This window comes from Amia ocellicauda, chromosome 1 (assembly GCF_036373705.1).
Source record: "Amia ocellicauda isolate fAmiCal2 chromosome 1, fAmiCal2.hap1, whole genome shotgun sequence".
Classification (NCBI taxonomy): domain Eukaryota; kingdom Metazoa; phylum Chordata; class Actinopteri; order Amiiformes; family Amiidae; genus Amia; species Amia ocellicauda.
The window spans coordinates 32,262,806-32,284,897 of NC_089850.1; the positions used below are offsets into that span (position 1 = coordinate 32,262,806).

Sequence of the window (22,092 nt, forward strand, 5' to 3'; positions counted from 1 at the left end):
TCTTTCTGTACCAGATTCTTAGGTTTTTAATTCCTGTTTCTAAGAGTTCTGTTTTAGGAAAGTTAATAAAATTATATATATATATATATATATATATATATATATATATATATATATATATATATATATATATGTATGTACATTTTCTTTGCTTTGAAATTTCTGGAACTGGAAACATATCTGGAATAATGATACTCACTTTACACTTTCTAACAATGGTAGCCATATAATTTAATAACATGGCTATGACCATATGGTTCACTGATGAATAAAACACTAAAACAGTAGATTTTGTATATATATATATATATATATATATATATATATGTGTGTGTGTGTGTAGTACATCCTCTTATTGCATTTTTATATGACATGGACACATTTCCACTTCAGCCCGTAATCATGATGAAAAAATGAAAACTGCTGAACTGATAATTGTATTAGTAGATGTGATATATGTCCCTTAGGCTGTTCTTTTTCAGTTAAAATCTTGCCAAATGCCAAAGTCTAGAAAAATTAATAGAAACCATAAAACATATGCCATTAAAACTGCCTCCAAGTTTTGGCTCAGGTTCAGCTCTATATTATTTATTAATTTATTTTTAATACTGCAAATGCTTCGCAGATGTCTAATGTACCTCATGTTTGGGAGCCTATGAACCAATATTACCTAAGATTTAAGGTTTTCAGAAAGGAGCGATCAATGTTCAAAGAAAAGCTGTTTTAGTTTATTTTCAGGTGCAAAATGTATAGGAAATATGCTGAAAACATCCAGCTTGTGCCTTACATTAATTTTAATTTGTAGGTGGTGTGTTTAGCATTGTGCTCACACAACTTACTTGGTGTTTGAGATCAATGTAATTGTTATTGACAGTTTAACAGCAGGGATTAAACTAAGCTGCCAAGGTGTTATAGTTGCCAGAAATATTTAAATTGATGTTTTTGGTTACATATTTCCATTGCAGGGCTATAGGTGGATGAAAGTATCATGAAATTAAAGTAATTTAGGAATTAGTAAACATACATGATCTGTGATGTTTGTGGATTCAGATATTATTGAGATGCTGATTTCCTCTAATCACATTTTAAACATAAGAAATGCTTATGAATGTAATGTAAAATGTATTAGTATTTAATTTATTTCATTCATAACATTAGAATTCAAAGTCTACTCAGATATTTTATAAAATGTTATTGGTGTATGTTTGAAAGTCCAGCATATTAATGTGACCAGTGTGGTGTTTGAATCTGATTTGAGCTGTACCAACATACATCTAAATTAAATCTAAAAATACACAGATATTCTGTGTGTTTAAGATGCATTAATAGACTGAATAAAATCAATACATTTTTAGCCATTCTTTTAAGTACATGCTACATTTCTTAAACTTCAGAATTGATCATTAGAGATACATGTTTTAAGTGTATACAATAGTATCATCCGTTAATGCTTTAGCATTTCTTTTGATTATGTAGATATACAGTCAAATGTTCCATGCAGTTTTGTAACACTTGTCACAGTTATGCAAGAAGATGATGGAGGTGAACTGATTTATCTTAGTGCTGTTAAAACCAAACACTATATGTAATATATTTTTATTGCATATCTAGTGGTTAAGCAATTTAAACTGTTTAAAGGGTTGGTAGTTAACACTTGCTTGGTTTAACATGGAGCAGTCTCAAATTAGATTGGAAAGTGGGAGGGTGTTGGGGTGTTAAATCTAAGCACAATGCCAAAATAGTTCCTCAAGTTTGAATTAATTTCCTCTATGATTTCCTACATTCCCCAGAGAACTAAAGCATGAAACATATTTAGGGTGCCTGCTACTATACAGGGAAAAATATGTGGAATATATTAACATTTATGGAGAAAAAATAGGAATATATCAGTGTTCTGAATGTTATTTACAGATTTACAGTACTGTACAGACTACCGTAGTTAGTTTTCACGTATTCTTTGTACTATAGCAATACATCAAAGAAACAAAAAAAACAAATAAACGCATATTAAGATAAAGGACAGACATTTAATATATGTAAACTTAATGTTTTATTTTTGTGTAAATGTACCATTTGGAATTTGGAATAGCAATACTTTTTCCATCTCTATTTTATCTAATTTAAATGTCTTCACAGGAAAAAAATCAATTAGTCTACATTCATAAACAGCTAGAATGAACTATAGACTATATATAGGCCTATATGTTACATACTATAATCATTTAATTTATTTTGAAAAGTGCTACTTACATAAATAAACTTACATAAATAAACTAATACATAAATAAACGTGAAAATCAACAGCAGTGTTTCAATCAAAAGTTGTTCAAACGGACTTCCCTCTACCGCAGCTGAAAAACACATCAAAATGCGCCTACGGCTTGCGATGACGTCATGGTGTGCGACGGTAGTAAGGCGGCAGTTTGAATTTGTTTTGACAAATAGAGGAGATAAAGAAAATTCAGCGGTAATTCCATAAAGAAACTAGTACTTTTAAACAGAAATACGACTCATTTCACATTTTCGGGGCAGACGATACAGATCATGAAGAAAGTGTCAAGAAGTAATCTCAAATCAATCATGAAGAAGAAACCAAACCTCCGGCTTGGTACAAACACAGACTTAATGGTAAACTTATTTTATTTTGAAGTAACTCTTCTCCTAGTGATTGCAGTGTAAATACAGTGTACAGTGTAAATACAGTATAAGTAAAGCTACTGAAGTTACTGCAAATAATAATAATAATAATAATAATAATAATAATATATAGGCACTCTAAAATACGGATGTTTACGGATAATTGTTAGTTTACACTAATCAAATAATCTGCATTGTAGTTATGCAAATAGCTTATAAGTTATACTTCGATGTCATTATCATTACGTTTTTTACTTGTTTTCTGTTTAAAACTTTTTGTTGGTACTCAGTGCTGCAGTACTGTTAAGCGAGTCGCCTTTCTATTACTATTGATCAATTTCCATACTATCTCCCCTCTGTGGTACACATTACTATAGTATTACGATACGAGAAAACTAAGTATGTTGGGAATAAACGTGTTCTCGGTCTGTTCTGACAATATTTATGTGTGCATTTGTGATGGGACACGGTGAGACGTTGATTATATTAATAATAATAATAATAATATACTGTAACGTGGATGAACTGTAGTGCGCAAGGAAGTACACTAACAATACGAGTTGAACTGTAGCATTTTAATTATAAATGAAGCTCTTCCTTCCTATATGAAAGGATTATTTGCTTGTTATCCTTTTGTTCGTAGTTTATTCCAGTTTCTGAATACATATTTGATGTTTGAAAATCTGTAACATTGCAAGGCAAGATGTTTTGGTTGGTTACAGTCCTCTGACCACAAGTTTGTCATGACATTAGGAGAACAAAATTGCATTATTTTATATGGCTTTTTCCCTGATGCAACTTGGTACCAGTGTTGGTTCCTTACAACAAAGTTCCATATTGGAAAGCATATTTATAGCTTTTCTTATTCACTCAGTCTTGACAAGATCATGTTTGAATGCCAATCATGCTTTGATTGTTTTTTGCCACTTGACATAAGCCCACATTGGAGTTATTCTCCTGTGATCTCTGGAAAATTGTGAATGCGCTGTGACCACCAAGATCTTCAAAGCAATGAGCTTGCTGGTTGGTCTTACTGCTGTTTTTTCAGTAGGATGTGGGTGAATTTATAACCTATTAATTTCTAAGTGACTGTACATATCATTTGAAGTACTGTACAGCAAATGCAGTGATGAAAATAATTTGCTAATTGGATGCCTTTGTTTGTAGTGGTCTTGGAATACGTCATAAGGAGTTTGGTTAACTTGGTTATGTTTTGTGAATTTGTTACTTCTCATACAAGAAAGCCTGATATTGGCCACTTCAGAGCCTTTTTGAAATGTAGTCGACTTCCTGTAACCTCAAACAGAAGCAGCCAATGTTCAGTGAAATAACCTAATTTTAAGGGTAAAGAAGTTGTGCTTCATTGTAAATTTGAATTATTAAATTATTATTTTAAATTATTATTAATAGAACAAACCAAAAGGTCTTATGAGTATGATGAATTTCAGCTGCAGACAATTAAATTACTTAAATTTAGACTTAGGCCTAAAATGTAGGATTTAGGCAATACTGTAGTTTCAGTGTTCCTAGTAGTGTTTGAACAGGAAAATGTAACTAACAGAAACTTAGTCATAAAATCTTTCACTATTTATTTAATATTTTTGTTCAATGTAAGGGCTGGGTATAATCTGTTATAATATAGGCTTAAATATTGATTAATAATGTAACTTTAACTATCAATCTGAAAAATATTACAGGTTACACTTTCGCACAATACAAAATGTATCTTTTGCATCCAAAGTGTTTTGCACGTTTTTTTTTTTTTTCTTCGAACATCTTTATTGAAACCATAATCAGCGGTTTAGCGCAAAGCAGTGTTCTCTGTTTGAAGGTGGATAATTAGGACTATAAAACATGTGCAAGTTCTTCATAATTAATTATCTGGAGATAGTGGCTGGTAGGTGTTCTGTATTGTTAGTTTGTTCATAAGATTTTTAAAATTATACAGCATTATAGACTGTTTTATGTTCATATCATTTTCCTTATCATGTTTTACATCCTTAAAAGTTGTTAACTTGTCTCGTTTGAACAGCACTAGTGGAATACATTTTTCATTTTGCAGCATTCAGGCTTCATCGATTCTCACACAATTATCTAATTTATGATCGCAAAATCGCTATAGTTTTCTGTCCAGACTGAGTGTTTCAGCTGTTAGAAAGGTTTGCATTTTTTTTGTATGTTCTTCAGTGGGAAAAGGGGCTGGACGGGGGTTGCTTGGTAATTCCCAGGTGACATTCAACTTTCATGACGATTGCTCTGTTTCATATTACACCACTGGATTCCCTACAGATCTAGAGGCCATCTGTTTTCTATTGGCTTTGTCAAATATTTCTCTTAGAGACTGCTTTACTTCTTAAAAAATTCCATCAAATACCATATACAGCTATTGAGCGTGGAAAGGTGTTTTTAAGGACATACTTAAAGAAACCTTCCCCTGCTTATATGTGAACTATGTGTGTTAAATTGTGCTGGAAGTGTAAACAATATATTATGCTACTGTGCTAAAACTAGGCTAGCTAATCAGCATACTGTTTACTTCCAGAGGTGTGTGTATGTCCTGGTCACTTATCTATTACATTAATAGTTTTGTATTTTATTTATTTATTTATTTATTTATTGTTTTTGGGCAATATAAAAGTATACTGTCACAAAAAGGTTCAATCATTAATTTATTAAAATTATTAGGATATCAAAAAACCTAACCAAAGGTAGATGTTCTCCATTTTACTTAATAGGCTCTAAGCCATGAATTGGCTTTATTGATTGCTGCCATCCCAATGCATTTTTCACCATTGTTAGATTACCAGTGCTTCATCAAAACTACCATAGAGCATTTTTTCTTACAGCTCTTCTATTATAGCAAAGTGTTACACTTCTGGCTTTCCAACATGATAGGTTGTCTTGTTTTTTAAATGCATGGAAACGGTTTTCCTCAGTGTAACAACTCATGGCACTTGTGGTGCCCTTCACAAAAATGAATGGCCCCTGTCCAAACCACAAGGAAAAACACCTGCACCATCATACTGACAACTCCCCAATGAATTATCAGGGTAATGCTCTGTGGATTGAGCCATTCTCTGAGCTGCCACCACACCCACATTGTGTCAGGACTCATCACACAAAAATGCTTTCTCAGTGGTCTGTACTGCACGTTTGATGATCTGATCTCAAGGACACTATAGCTGTCTGTGTTAGAACATGTGCATATAGACTAGTTTGCCCACCTGCCTGCAAGCCATTAAATTCTTGTTCATGAAATGGACACACTTCCCAGCCTTGTGTGTTTGTTGACTGATTTTAGGCCACATTTTTGCTAAGTCTTGGGTACATTGTTGAATGGTGCAAGGTGTTCTACATACATGCAATTCTCCTCAGAGAGACATTGAGAAACTTAGTAACTGCAATCTAATAAAAATGTACGGAGTTTGGCACTCTACTAAAATTTCACTTTGAAACCCTGTAAGTGCCACCGCTTTCACATTTCCACTATACCGTCAGACTACTAAATGCATGTCCTCCATATAACACATTAAAACCTCAGGACAATCCCTTACTACCAGGGTACCTCTCCCAGTATTATTGGTAATAGTTGTTTCTATTTCACATTTAATTTCATGCATTATAGTAGAGAAGTAAACAACTGATACTGTAATCTGCTGTAAACTGTAACGAATTTCTGTTCTTGGTAGCCACTACTAAGCAGTAAGCTTAAATCGGAAGCACTCAGGAACACAACTAGAACAAAGCTATGGTGTTTCAACTTCTAGTGTTTACAGTGTAAAAAAATAATTAAGAGGTTGCTTTGTTCCTTCATCTAATTGAGATTGCCTGTAGTCAATCAACATTTGATGGTTGATTGAATACATAAATAATCGGTTGCATCCTTATAGGGAGCACAGAAAGTGTGTGTTTTCATACACTAAAATGAATTTCTGATTCATGAGGAGATCTAAAAAAATAGCTGTGTAGTATAAAAGTTATTTTTTTGTATGTAAGCTCGACCTGTTGTCTTTCATTAAGTTTTCAGACTATATTTGTAATTGCATAATTCATCATTGCTATAACCAGATTAATGGGGGTTTATTCTCTTTCAACTTGTTTACTATTCTTAATTATATAATTGCTTGCAGACAACAATTGGTTCAATTTTCTAGCTTTATTTAGACTGGCAGAGGGAATTTTTAAATGTTAAGAAAAATATACAGGATTAGTGATAATGACTGACTACAGCTTTACAGTAACAATGGCAAATTGAGGAACTAATACAACTGTGCTCCTGTTGTTGACAGGTGATTGTTTATTATTAAATCTTTTAAAGAGTATATTTAATTAGCTGGGGGTGTGCACTTCACTTTTATGTTCTCCAACATCAGAATCCTTTAAAGACACCACAATAATCGCTTTATGAGTCAATAAGCTAAAAAGAGCAAGTTGCAGCTCTCAACATACCGCACTGTGCTAAAGCTACTCATTCTTTGCAAAAACTGAACTGTAGATGGAAGTATGGGATTGGGTATTGTGTTTCTAACATTCAACTTAGTACTGGATATATAAAATGTATTTTAAAGCTAGGAATAGGAGCCCTAAAAGTTTAATTTACTCTGTGTTATTTAGCCTTAAACTGTCATGTGTTTAATGTATGGAACCCTTCTTACTGCAGTAAAGCTAGGAAAAGAAGCAAAAAGATTACTATCTGGTCTACTGCTAGGTCTTTTAGGTTGGTAATGTAATAACATTTGTTTTGAAACCCTGTATAGAACAAGGAACATATTCTAATGGGCATTTTTAAGACGTGTTACATTTTAAGGCACAACTTTATGTTCACTCCTACAGCTAAGGAATCTATAGGCCTATTTTAAATGTAGATTAATAATGTTGTCCCTGTGTCTTGTATTTCAATATTTTATCATGGGAAAAACAATATGTGCCCTGCCCATTGTGTATTTGTTCATATAAGCTAGTACTTTATCGGAGGCATTTTCATTTCATTTACTTTTTTAATTAAGTGACATATGCCACAATTAATTAGCCTAATTGTTAGTATAACAAGTCAAGATGTAACTGTTGATTTACATAAGCAATCCCTGAACCAGCTGTGGTGAGAACAATATTTTGTCAACCTGACAATTACCTACTGTTTTGAAAATGAGGTATTAATCGGTTTGAATTGCATCCAAATGTTTTTTTCACCCAACTGGACTTTATTTTATTTTTTTCATGCAAACTCCCTTGCTATAAAGTATTTGAAATATTGGATGAGTGTCAATGCTTGTGCAATCTGGAATCTTGCTGGTGTGTGTATGTGTGTACAGAAATTGCATGTTATTATGTGATTCTCTGGCCAATTTCTTGGGTAATTCTTCAAAGGTAGCCTGTGGAGAAATCTAAAAGGATATCACCAAAGCCTTAAATTAGAAGAAAGAATGAAAAAATGCAAAGGAATAAAATTAATTGCTTAAGGTAATTCCATGAAATAAGGCAATTTCCTATTTTGTAATGTGACTTTCAAGCTTATTTGAGTTTGGACACTGAAGACAGTGAAGTTACCAATTCCCCCCATCTCTCTGTCAAGGCCCACCACAAGTTTTAAACCAAAAAATGTCTTTGACTTTAAAATCTGTTTTTGGATTATTCCTCCTTGGGGGATATATAAACCCTTCCAACCATTTGAAGTGGGGCACTTTTCTGTGCAATAGACTTTTTAAATAGCTGTTGTGCTATGTGTTTTATCTTTTTTCTTTTTCCCCCCTCCCTCTGTTAAAGGTGCAGTTGAACCTCCTGCTCTTTCTTCATCGTTTGGCAGAGGAATCCCGAGCCAAGGCTTTTGAAGCCAGAACTGCAACTATTAAGCCTGAACACATAAAGGCAGTATCAAAGGTAACAACAGTAATTGGTTGTCATTTTAATGGCAATATAACATTTTGATGGGGCTAAAAGTTGTGCATTTTTTTTTAGTTACGGATGGTGTCAAATATAAATTATTGAGAACCACAGTGTCCTCTGGGCTTGTTTCACTTGCATCCTAGGTAACTCGCATGGTTCAATTATTTTATTAGACTGAAGACATACATATTACTTATTGTCTTTATTGTTGTATACATTGGGTCATGTGTGTTTTAAGTATCAACAGCAAAAGTTGTCTTCTGTATGTAAATTTGAAACTTCATGATATTAAGCATTCATTTTAATCTGGCAGTAACAGAGTATAGCACAGTAAATGACCCCCCAGTCCAAATACAGAAGGAAAGCAGATAACTCCAAAACTAGAATGCCAGTTAACTGGTCTAACACAAATGTCATGTAGCCTATATTTGTGTGGTTCAACATATTTGGAGAAGAAATGTATTTTATATTTGCAAAATACATATGTCATGTCTACCAGACATGACTCACAACTAACTTAGCAAGTATATTAATACTTTTAATTCTCAAACAGGCAAAACTGTAAATGGTATTCTACCAGGTTCAAGCCCATGATTGAGCAATCCAAACCTTCCTTCTAAAGTTGAGATTTTCTCTTAATTTCCTTTTCACAACCATGTACAAAGGATTCCTCAGGAGAAATCTTGTGTATCTATATGGAGTTATTTTTCCCTGTGATAGTTGCATATCTCCCAAACAACTTTTGCAATTCCTTACCTCATTATGCATCTTGGTGCACCTACTGTGATATACAGCATTAAATGACTGTTAGACAGGGATATACACCAATCAGCCATAACATTATGACCACTGACAGGTGAAGTGAATAACACTGATAATCTTGTTATCATGGCACCTGTCAGTGGGTGGGCTATATTAGGCAGCAAGTGAACATCTTGTCCTCAAAGTTGATGTGTTAGAAGCAGGAAAAATGGGCAAGCGTATGGATCTGAGCGACTTTGACAAGGGCCAAATTGTGATGGCTAGACGACTGGGTCAGAGCATCTCCAAAACTGCAGCTCTTGTGGGGTGTTCACGGTCTGCAGTGGTCAGTACCGATCAAAAGTGGTCCAAGATCGGAAGTTGGCGACAGGGTCATGGGCGGCCAAGACTCATTGATGCACGTGGGGAGCGAAGGCTGGCCCGTGTGGTCCGATCCAACAGACGAGCTACTGTAGCACACCGCACACCTTCAGAGGTCTAGTGGAATCCATGCCTCGACAGGTCAGGGCTGTTTTAGTGGCAAAATGGGGACCTAAAAAATATAAGGCAGGTGGTCATAATGTTAAGGCTGATTGGTGTATATCCTGTTGTCACTATACTCCTAACGCTCTTGTACTTGTAACTGAGATGTAACCTGGCCTCAGCCGTTGAACATAAAATGGCTATTCTTGCTTCTCTCTGTCTTGTGTAGTAAAAGCACAATGTGTATGCGCATCTGTGTCTGTGTATGTGTATAGACATATTTTTTCCACTTTGCATACCAGATAACTGAGATCACAGAATTTCTCAAGACTTTCATGAGCCGTTTATGCAGTTATTGAAATAAATGTTAATGGTTATTGTGTGAGGCCTTATCTGAAACGTGTGTGTTGGACTGAGATTACAGCATTAGTCAGATATGCAGCAGGTCTGGATTTTTTTTTTCCCATGACAGAATGGTTTAAATCTTGGACCTGTTATAAAGAGATATTGAAAATCACTTGATAGCTGGAGACCACCACTGTGTGACTGTTTCCCAGTGTTATTATACACAGACCACTTGGCTACTGCTTCTGTTGCTTGCACTAGGAGTTTTGGCATTTAAATATTTTAGCACTGTAACTATTTTAATAGTTTATACGCTGTAATAAAGTGGTATTAATATTTCAGAGGTCATGGACAGTATTGTACATGTTTATTCGGTGGTTTTGTAGTTTCTGGAGCTCTTACGAAGTTATTTAAAGACCCTCTTAGAATGAGAGGTTTTGTGTAGTTAACTGGTTCAGGTATGGTCTGTTCTTTCTTATTTGCTTTGGGGAATTTTGTGTACTGAAATATAGGATAACAGAGTTGGCACATTGAGCCCTAAAGAGCTGAAGTGAATCAATAATTAAAGTAACCCTGTTAGTTACATGCAGCTTAATTTACAGGTAACAGGTACATCTTTATTAGTAGTGAAGAATCAATTATGCACAACATGTGTCACAAAATTGTAATGGTCTTTGCTGTGCTTTAGCCATGATTGTAGGATGTAACCTTGGCAACTGTTAGCCTGAATTGGTTTCTTTGGCTGGGATGGAAGAAATAAAGGGCATAATGCTTAAAGAGTAAACAAGTTAGAATAAAGCCAACCAGAGATCCGGCTGGCTAAAACTAATGTGCAATGTTTATTTAATAATGGAGCAAGCTTATTTGATTTAAAATATAATTCAAAACAGACATATACCTGTTCATAGTTTTGCAATCAAGCATAGCTACATTAAAGATAGACTTTACATTGGTTTTCCTGTTTGTTTAAAGCTAAGGTAAACATTGACTTTGGTATAACACGCATTTCAAAAAAGGGGAAAAACATGTTTTGAATATTAATTTGTTTAGGCTTGTACTCTTAAAGGCTGCTTTGCACATTTCTAATTTCTTATTTGTTTTGGATGAAACTCTATATACCTTATTTAACTTTTGTCCAAATTCAGTCACACTTTATTCTGCCTAGAATGGTGTATTTACACCGATCAGCCATAACATTATGACCACCTGCCTAATATTGTGTAGGTCCCCCTTTTGCCGCCAAAACAGCCGTGACCCGTCGAGGCATGGACTCCACTAGACCTCTGAAGGTGTGCTGTGGTATCTGGCACCAAGACGTTAGCAGCAGATCCTTTAAGTCCTGTAAATTGCGAGGTGGGGCCTCCATGGATCGGACTTGTTTGTCCAGCACATCCCACAGATGCTTGATTGGATTTAGATCTGGGGAATTTGGAGACCAAGTCAACACCCTGAACTCGTGATTCATCAGACCAGGCCACCTTCCTCCATTGCTCCGTGGTCCAGTTCTGATGCTCACGTGCTCATTGTAGGCGCTTTCGGCAGTGGACAGGGGTCAGCATGGGCACCCTGACTGGTCTGCGGCTACGCAGCCCCATATGCAACAAACTGCGATGCACTGTGTGTTCTGACACCTTTCTATCAGAACCAGCATTCACTTTTTCAGCAATTTGAGCTACAGTAGCTCGTCTGTTGGATCGGACCACACGGGCCAGCCTTCGCTCCCCACGTGCATCAATGAGCCTTGGCCGCCCATGACCCTGTCGCCAGTTCACTGCATTTCCTTCCTTGGACCACTTTTGATCGGTACTGACCACTGCAGACCGGGAACACCCCACAAGAGCTGCAGTTTTGGAGATGCTCTGACCCAGTCGTCTAGCCATCACAATTTGGCCCTTGTCAAAGTCGCTCAGATCCTTACGCTTGCCCATTTTTCCTGCTTCTAACACTTATAACACAACTTTGAGGACAAAATGTTCACTTGCTGCCTAATATATCCCACCCACTGACAGGTGCCATGATAACGAGATTATCAGTGTTATTCACTTCACCTGTCAGTGGTCATAATGTTATGGCTGATTGGTGTATATCCCTGTCTAACAGTCATTTAATGCTGCACTGCAAGTTTAAGTAACATGGTTAATTAATCGATTACCAAAAAATAACAGATGCAGGCAAAGAAGGCAGATTTTTAATTTGGCGAGAAGTTTAAATCTCTGATGTTTGGGGTTTTATTCTCCTCCATTCTGGTTTTTGATTCAATTTGTTTTTCTTTTTTTTCTCATCATTTTTTAGAGTCTTCTTAAGAAGGCCAGGGGATGAAGACTAGAGATGAACACAAAAGGAAATGCTTGTTTAATGTTGTCTGCTGCAGCTTTGTAACAGTCTCTGTATTTCTGCTGTGACTTTGAGAAGTCTTTGAAATATCTGGGGTGGGAACCTGAGGAAGAAGAATGAACAGACATGTAGTTATTTAACATGAAGATAATTGTGATTGAAAATTATTTTTTCTATCCTGATGTGTGTTTAACATTTACTATTATTATTTATTGAATAAAATAATCTAGCCTTTTGTTTTTCTTCCAATATGGGTGTCTTATGTACACTTTATATTTGCACTACTCACCATGCCCTCCGTTTGCCATGTTTTGTATGTCTGTGTTCATCGGCACATAATTTATTTTGTCAAAATGTATTGCCATACTTGGTTCAACTTTAAACTGCTTTTGCATCCTTGAAAATGTCTGTGCTGCTAGATACATTTGTCCCAAGAATCCATTCTCTGCCACTGATGGAGGTCTGAATGAGGAGACGTGGGAGACACTGTGAAAGAGATCAACAAACAAATTCCTTCTGGATTCTTAACTTGATTGGATTTCCACATTTGTAGGGTAAAAGGAGCTATAGAATATTCTCTTAAATTTCTGCTGCTTTAGAGTAGCACACAACTCAGTCTCTACACTTGCCTTGGTGGTTTGCCTGTCCTCTTGGTGTCTCTTCCACAGTTCAGTTGTGGGTTGTTCTATATTTCCGATTTGGCCTAAACCAGACCTGAACCCTGGACTCTAAAGGTAAATGTTATTGTATTAACCTGCGTTGCAATCTACCCTCTGCTTGCTTCTGTTTTCTTTCCTGGTTCACTTAGGTCTTATTTTGTACTATATTCCACTGAAAGTAAAACTAATGAGGCCCTGTTTACATAACTAGCCTTTTTTGCTGTGATTATATCTCATTGAGTTATCTGGTCTAATCCTGCTGTCAAAATTAATTGGGCTTGCAGCATTTTATTTCTGGTAGCTTTACTGGTTTGCTTATACAAGGGTTTTGAACTTTAAAGGATAACATTTAATAATGCATTGACAAAGATTTAAATTTACGTGATGCTTCAGACTCCCAGTTAGCCATTTTAATCCATCAAATAAATTAATTTCCAAATGAGGTTACATTCAGAACTGCTCTACCAAAACTTTACTCTTGGTGTACATATAAAATACATTAAACCTAAAGATAGAAATATTTATATAGAACAATTATCTGGTCAAGGAAGGCAGCTCCCATCTAAAAACAGTCCACATCCACATTATTTATTAGAGAAAAAGTGAACATCATAATGCTTACGCGTTTCGACTTATCTTCCTCGGAGCATTTTAGACGGGAGCGCTGTCCATCCTTCCTTGACCAGATAATTGTTCTATATAAAATCCCTGGGATAAGGCACCCCGCATTTAAGATTTATTAAGACTATTGTAGTGCCAGCTATTTTTAAACTTACATGTACAAATAATTTAAATGTCAATGCTTATTCTTACATTTTTTAAATTACTTTTTTTTCTCTCTCTCTCCTTAAAAGTTTCCAGTCCTTTTGTGATCCTCTTGATATAAGAAGTCTACCATTTATTATCGGCCGGCAAAGTCATGTGATGTCTGTTGCCATTGGCATGTTTGGAATAATTTATGTGGACATAAAAGGGATTGTCTGATTTACCATGAACCACTTAGGATTTGTAGAATTTGAGGAAGGAAAGGAAATATTCAATTTTTTGCCTTAAGGGTTTGTGCTAACTATGAAGTCACGTTCTGGATTTATGCCTGGGTTTTTGCCATTTTTAAAAATAAATATTTTAATTATTTGTGCCTGCTAAAAAATAAAGGTAATTTATTTGGTGAGACCTGGACTTTACCACATTCAAATATATTAATCTCTTATTTAAACCAGTAGGTGGAGATAGTGTAGAAGCTGGCAACCTAAAGAAAACTTAAAACCAGCTCACAGAAATGTGAAAACCCTGAAGAAACGTCTTGTAGGTGTATATGTTTGTCTGTGTATTTACATGTATATATTTATGTATCTTTTCCTTGATATATATTAAGCAGGTTGTAGCAATTTAGATATATTTTGCATAGGTTAGGCATAATGGAACAGAAATTAAATTGTCAATTTATTTCAACTGGGAATTTAAGGCCATATCTGAGTTTAGTAATAGATGGCTTTTGGTAAATGTCAGTTTTGCTGAATATTGTAAGACAGAAAAACAAGTTTTAAATCAGATAATTTTCCTTCTACATATCAGATAAGTTGATATTAATTTTACTTTTCAGCTGAAGTGCCAATGTAAGAATGCATAAAATAAGTGCTGCTTATTCAGCTTTTACTAGTGAATTGGTTTTACTTTATGATTATGTTATGATTATACACTTTCAACTGCTAAACCTTTCTTCAGTCAGGTATATATTTTATACTTCTGTGTATAGGCTGTTATCCCATTTCCATGCCCTGCCTGTTTTGTGATTTCAAGTTCTGTACATTAGCTACCAAGATGATAAGCAGGGTTCTCCATATTTTTCTTAATCTTTTTTAGGATAATTAAATTGGTGTATTGAAATGTTCACCCTACTCTGTACAAATCTCCTTTTGAAATACACTTGAAATTGCAGTGTGATTTTTACTTTTTTACTTTTTACTTTTACTTTTTGTACCTGGTAAATGTAATACTTATTTCTGTGACCATAAAATCAAAAACATTTATTTTAGAACAGCACTAGATTCACATAAAGGCCATTAGTTGAAACTTTTGAGTTGAAATACACTACAGTGAAGGGGAAGAAAGGTTCAAATTAGCTTTTTTTTTTATTTAATGTGGTGTTCTCTTTTTATGATGCAAGATTTTTCTCTTCTGAGTGCTTGTTGCTAATATAACTGACTATAAAAGTTGAGTGGAAACTTTTCTGTTTCTCAGCTGTCCTGCAGTTCAGTGATTTCTTTTTTCTTTTTTCAATTTGGCAAAATTAACACTGTTAGGTGAAGAGGAGAGTAGGTATGACACAATAATTCAGTTTGATCTTTTTAATTTCTTCAGAATACACTTTTTCCATCATATAAAAATGTGTTTATTAGTGTGCCAGGTTTTTGCATAAAGGCTTGTATGAAAAAGTGATTTCTTAGCAACGATGGTATTCATCAATAATTGTTAACAGTAAGGTTCTTTAGAAAGATTCTTTTGAATTTAGTTGAGAGGCAATGAGCTCACATTGAATCAATAATTTAATTGATTTATAATGACGTTTGACCAACTGCATTAGAAACCATTTCACCAATAAACAAAGCAAGTACTTGTAAAAAGTCAGATCTTGTAACAAATGTTTTGGAAATTGAGGGGAAAGTGGAAAATGTTTGTTTTATTCACTCACTGGAAGGTCATAATAGTACATGAGATAACCATACAACTGGGAGTTTTGAGCCTGCTGTGTTTAAGAGTATAATTTAGGCAGTAATACATTTCATAAAGATTTCCAATGAATTGTGTAGTTGATGTTCAAAGTGTAGCCTATGCCTGCATACATGTTGAGTATGTACATAATGTGTTTAGGTTTAAGTAGAGAAGAAGATGTTAAAACCTTAACATTATGCACTTAATCCTATGCTATTGGCCAAAGTGAATTTAAACTTAGCCATGATTTCCAGACCTTGAACTGTTTGCATGTTGAGTGCCCATGTTAAACACATAGAGTACATAAATGCAGCCTAAGTTTTACCAATATTGTTTAAATTAGACCAGTGGAGGAAGTTTCCTTATACACCCAGCGTTAAGATAGGAAAGTTGGTCTTTGAAGGTTTGCTGTGGTTTGCCACATTTCATACGTTTTCAACCATACACTTCCCTGCACTTAGGAAAGGGTTTATTTTAGTCTCATCATTTCATTCAATGTTATTCCCCAAACCACAAGCATTGGCAGAGGTCAGCACATTTTAATGATTGTTTTTTCTCCTCGCAGAGTACCAACAAACCGACAGATTGGAAGCTACAGTGGACATTGCCAGTTCTTAGGTGTTCTCGGTTACAGGATTTGTGAGAACAAGTGTTTGCAGACCTCAGGAGGCCACATATCTGAATAGATACTCCACTGCCCTAGAGCTCTGCCTCTGAATTTGCCCTGTATATTCTTCAACATTTTCTCAATTAATGTATACACAGGCTTACTGCTTTAGTCTTCATTTTAACAACAGCTTGCATTGAATATGGAAACAGGTTAAGATGTGTCTTTAAATATTTGAAATGGAATACTTTTAAATTATATTCAATCTTGAGGAAATCTGGAAAGTCCTTTACATTGAACAGTGCTCCTAGGAATAATTTATGCTGCATGTCCCTATGTTAACTATAATCAATCACATAAGTAAGTAACAACCTTACTAAACACCACAAAGCAAGTGCTGGTAAAACTAGTCTATTTTTGAATTAGACTTGTCATTCTTCTCCAAATCTGTGGTGAAATGAGCTGCAGGTTGAAAGGATTACATTGTGATTAGATTAGGTGGTGAACTCCAGTTCAGAGGTACTGGGACAGTTGGGAACCTATGAAACCAGTGTTATGTAATGTATGTAATCACCTTTCATTGTCACATATAAAAAGGGGGGCTTTGAGGAGATTCAGAAAACTTTTAGATAATCTCTTTATGTTATTGATACATTTCACAGTGTAAAGTACTGCTTTTAAAAGTGCATAATCCAGGCAAATCCAAAATTCTAGGCTATTGCAATGAAGGAAAATCTAATGATGGTATTTTTTTTAATTACAATGCATTTCGTTAAACCAGGGACTATGTGTGGACTGAATTAATTTACTGTACTATTATGCTTTATATATTATAGAAAACATTTATGAAAACTAAGAAAAAAGAAGTGTCCCTCTGTCAAAAATGCCAAGTAGATCTTTAATCAGATTTTATAATTAATGGCTTCATGAATTTGTTGAAGGATCTCGGATGCACTTTTGCAGCGTCCGTTATCCATGTCCTCCGCTAACCTATCCCTTGCCCAAAGGCTGTGAGTTTTATAACGTCATGCGGACATACTTAGCCATAGACGTAATGTTGTGCACAGATCGCGTGTACACTGATGTTAACTTAGCCCTCTTGCCAGAGCTTAGTTTATTAGGCTCATATTAATAGTGACAACTTTTTGTCTGTCTCCCGTTGGGGCTTACCTTCTTGTCGTCATCATAGATGCATATTGTGCCTAGACTCTCATCATGAACTCTTCTGCAGGATATCTCCTGTCAATTGCCATTAGGTCACTTTGTGCACTGCATTTGTTCTTACCCCAAATCTGAAAGATCTAGAAAGTTCCCAACAATTTCTCATCTTACTGACTGGACCTCACACTGGTATTTGGACTTATGGAAGTTGCTTTGATTTATTAATATTTCCTACTGATATCACTCAAATGGAGTATAATGTTTTATGTTTTAATATTTCCATTAAGCAAAATAAATAAGAACATTAGAAAGTTTACAAATGAGAGGAGGCAATTCAACCCATCATGCTCGTTTGGTGTCCATTAATAACTGAGTGATCCAAGGATCCTATCCAGTCTATTTTTAAATGTTCCCAAATTTTCAGCTTCAACCACATCGCTGGGGAGTTTGTTCCAGATTGTGACAACTCTCTGTGTGATGAAGTGTCTCCTGTTTTCTGTCTTGAATGCTTTGAAGCCCAATTTCCATTTGTGTCCCCGGGTGCGTGTGTCCCTGCTGATCTGGAAAAGCTCCTCTGGTTTGATGTGGTCGATGCCTTTCATGATTTTGAAGACTTGGATCAAGTCCCCACGTAGTCTCCTCTGTTCCAGGGTGAAAAGGTTCAGTTCCCTCAGTCTCTTGGGATATTCCCTTCAAATCTGGAATAAGTCTGGTGGCTCGTCTATGAACTGCCCTAGAGCAGCGATTTCTTTTTTGAATTGAAATAATTAAACCTTTATTATAATTTTAGTTTTCACATAGGTATACTTTTAAAACATACATAATGAATGCTGTTTAAATGCATCCATTGGATACCTCATCATCTCTAATTTCATCATGTTTGTTTTAATTGAGAGCTTTTTTGAAAGTATTTATAAAGAACAGGAAGGGTACCGTACCGTATATAAAATGCATATGGACTGTCTGTTTTTAATCCTGCCTTTTTGGTGTTTTGATTTGTATTGCTTGTGTAAACCCCCAATAATATGCACCAATTCATTGAAGATTTAATTTGATAATGGAATAAAAATGTAAAGAATTCTAAATTCGACTTGATGGAAGATTTGACCTTCATGTGTTGAACAATGCTTGCGTGTAGGAAAGAGAGAGCAGCTGGCCAAGGTTATTGAACATGTGACTGAACAATATTCACTGTGTCGCTGAAAGCCTTTTTTTTTTTTTTCCAAAAAGGGTATCCCATAGCAGATGTTATAGCAATTTATATTATATTCTTGTACATTATTTGGAAAACTTCAAGTGTATTCAACAGCTGAGTGTCTTTTAGATGACCTAGGCTGGAATTAAATCAAAGCTGACCCAATAGTAAACTTCAAACCTGAACTAAATGGCATCTTCATTTTTTTGCAAGATGTTACATTTCATCTACTAAGAAATGTAACTGCTATGATATTCAGGTATGTAGTTTGCTTTTAGCAGGTGGGTCTTGATTTTTATCCATCCGTCTGTTAGAACTGATGAATGTACGATCTGCCATAGAGGAATAGAAGCTGACCTGGACAATTAAAGGTGATTATTCCATGGGACAGCATACGATTCAATGGTAATTTCTCAGATTGATTAGTCGCCATTATTTGTAGTTCACTAGTAACTTCTCCATATGATTTGCACTTGATTGTCTGAAACCCTCTTGATGAAACCCATTTACACTGTTACATATCTTACATATCCAATGAGAGAAACACAAAATCAAGGCTGGTGTCATAAAAGTCTTTAATATATTATACTCATTATTATAGTACAGCAATGCATCATTATTTGAGATTACACTGAAAAATGCAGAATGTGGCAACTCTCATATAAGGAAGTGTGACAAATGTGGTTTCAAATTTCAGAATTACAATTTTTCAGTTTAATTTTATTCCTTGTATAATTATTTTTTCTTAATTTATACAAACTTTGCTTATTGTCTGTTTGAATGACTGTATACAGTAGCCTTAATGTTGAACCAGATTCTTACTAGTGTGTAAATAAAAGAAAATACAGGTGTAAACTCAATCGTATTAAATTAAAAATTAAAGAATTGTACCATGCATCAATATTGTATTCATCAAAAGCATATCTGTTAAATAAGTATTTTACATTTATTCAGTATTTTTTGCATCCATCAAAACAGTTACATCTCCATGAGTGGGTATGATGCTTTTCTGACATAAGCTGCACCTTTTTGTGCCAAATATACTGATAGTCTGTGTGTCCAAAAATGTATATGTATTTTTTGTCCAACTACAAACCATGGTCCCAGTCAACTTCAGATGCATTTGGTTGAATTCAAGCATCTTCTTTTACTCGCACAGACCAGCTCTACAATTGCTGCATGAAACATTGAAGCTTATGTTGGTAGCAACCCACTCTGAAGCATGGAGGTGGATCTGCTGTTTTGCATCCTTTCATTCTGGGACCCTTGTTAGAATTGATGGATGGCTGGATTTCATAATCAACCTTTTTTCTTTTGCCCTCTGTCAAGAATCTTACGCTTGGTTGTAACTGGATTTTCCAGCACAATAATGATCACAAGCACACATCCACGTCTATGACCAAGTGGTTAAGAGAGCACAAATGAAACATTCTTGATCGGCCACCAAAATCTCCAGGACCAAATCCAATAGGAAATCTGTGGTATGAACTGAAACATGCAGTCCACAGGTGTGAGCTTATAACCTGGAAGAGCTGAGGAGAGGTTCAGCAAGGAGGAATGGAATATATTATAATGAATCGATTTAAAAGGCTCCTCCATGTTATGAAATCCAAAGTGTTTTTTATAAAATATGGAATAAATGTGAATATTAATGATTTATTTAAAATAGATGTAATACTTTTTGACAGATATGCATTTGACCATTAATATTTCAACTATTTATTTATTTTGAATTTTCTTGAAAAATACTTGATGTACATCTGCATTTTCTTTTCTTAAACTTTATTGAGGCTCTAAATATGGAGGCTTATATAAGTTGTATAAGTGTGAAAAGTAAAGCTTCATTGAAAAGCATAGGACCCTGTTTTCTTGTATTCAGATGGATGTGATTTGTAGCATGCAGAGGCTGTGAGAAGTAACAGAAACATTTTTATAGTCGTGACCTCAGTCAGACCCTGAATGACATGACTAGCACTCATAAATTCTTTGGACATCATCCTTTAATAACAAAGGACACATTATTAACATGATCTTATAAAATTAACCAGTTAAAGCATGATTCACATGCATGTCATTATAAGTTCAAACAAGATATTCATTACTTTTATTAGAGAAATACGCTTTTAAAGCTTGCAGTGGATCCTTCTCCTATATGCATTCTGCTACTTCATTTTGAGCCAGGCAGAGATCCTGAATTAAGGTGAAGGGACTTTAACCTGAAATGTACAGCTTGGGTATAAACCTGACAGTTTGAATCAGTTACTCTATACGGCACGTTTCACAATAGTGAATACTGCAGTTTCGATGAGTGGACTTCTCAGGAGAGGATTGAAAATGACATTTTCTTTAGGTTTTCCCACAGAGATGAAGTGAGCTAATTCAACAATTTCAGCACTTTTGTGTTGTGCCTTAGTTTATCTAAGCTGAATATAGCCTGGAATATACTGTTAAATACCTCAAAACATTCTCTAAGGAACCAATTTAAAAAAAAATCTATGTTTTTGATGTTGCAGGGTTTTAAATGTGATGTCCTTATGGGAATATTGGAGTATTAATCAGTTTAACCCTATTAATTTTAACGTGTCTTTTAATGTGTGTAGTATATCTGAGGTATATCTCACTCTAAAATCATTAAACCCATGGTTTCTACATCAAACAATTTCTATACCAGTATCAAAGGGGCTGAAGTTTCTTTTTATCACAAACCAAAAAAACACGCACCACTGCACCTTCCCTTTCAAAACCTAATTGTCCGTAATATCTAATGTTTATATTCCAATAATGCATTGCAGTAACATAGGTCATTTCTTAGACAGTGGAAACCCGAGTCAGGATTTCCGTCACTATCTTCTGAGTCACAGGTATTTTCGTAATGCCTTTAAAGGTCAGCTGCATCTGCGATGACTTCAACTTTTGTCTTATAAAAACACACTGAAATTGCATCTGCTGGCACTGATCAGGCCTAGTTTAAGGTAGGAAATAATTTAATTACACCCAGCCCACTCATGCAATTATGTTGGCCTGGCACATCAATCACACTGAATATTGCACCTCTTCTGGGTACTGATGAAATGCTGTCTTTTATTAGGTTTGACCGTTACGTGTGTCTGTGATACTAATAGGGACAGTTATTCATCTTGATCAGGTTTTCTTTGGCTGAATTTAACGTGCAGGACGCTACTCCACCAGAGCCCTTGGTGAATCCTGGAATCTCCATCACATTGCCTCCTGTTTCCCAATAACTTGGCTCATCATTTCCGGTGTTAATTACAGATAAAGGCGATGAGGTACTGGAATAGAATCAATTAATATAAATTGTTGAGGTGGGGGGGGGG

General features: G+C 35.1%; 1 protein-coding gene across 1 annotated transcript; it reads left to right on the plus strand.

The window, feature by feature from the left end:
• The first annotated feature begins 2,382 nt into the window (after window positions 1-2,382).
• cenpw (centromere protein W) lies at window positions 2,383-12,672 on the plus strand. The gene is made up of 3 exons (XM_066702109.1): window positions 2,383-2,628; window positions 8,401-8,514; window positions 12,382-12,672. The coding sequence occupies exons 1-3, from the start codon at window positions 2,545-2,547 to the stop codon at window positions 12,406-12,408; spliced, it is 225 nt and encodes a 74-aa protein (XP_066558206.1). The 5' UTR covers window positions 2,383-2,544; the 3' UTR covers window positions 12,409-12,672.
• The last annotated feature ends 9,420 nt before the right edge of the window (window positions 12,673-22,092 follow it).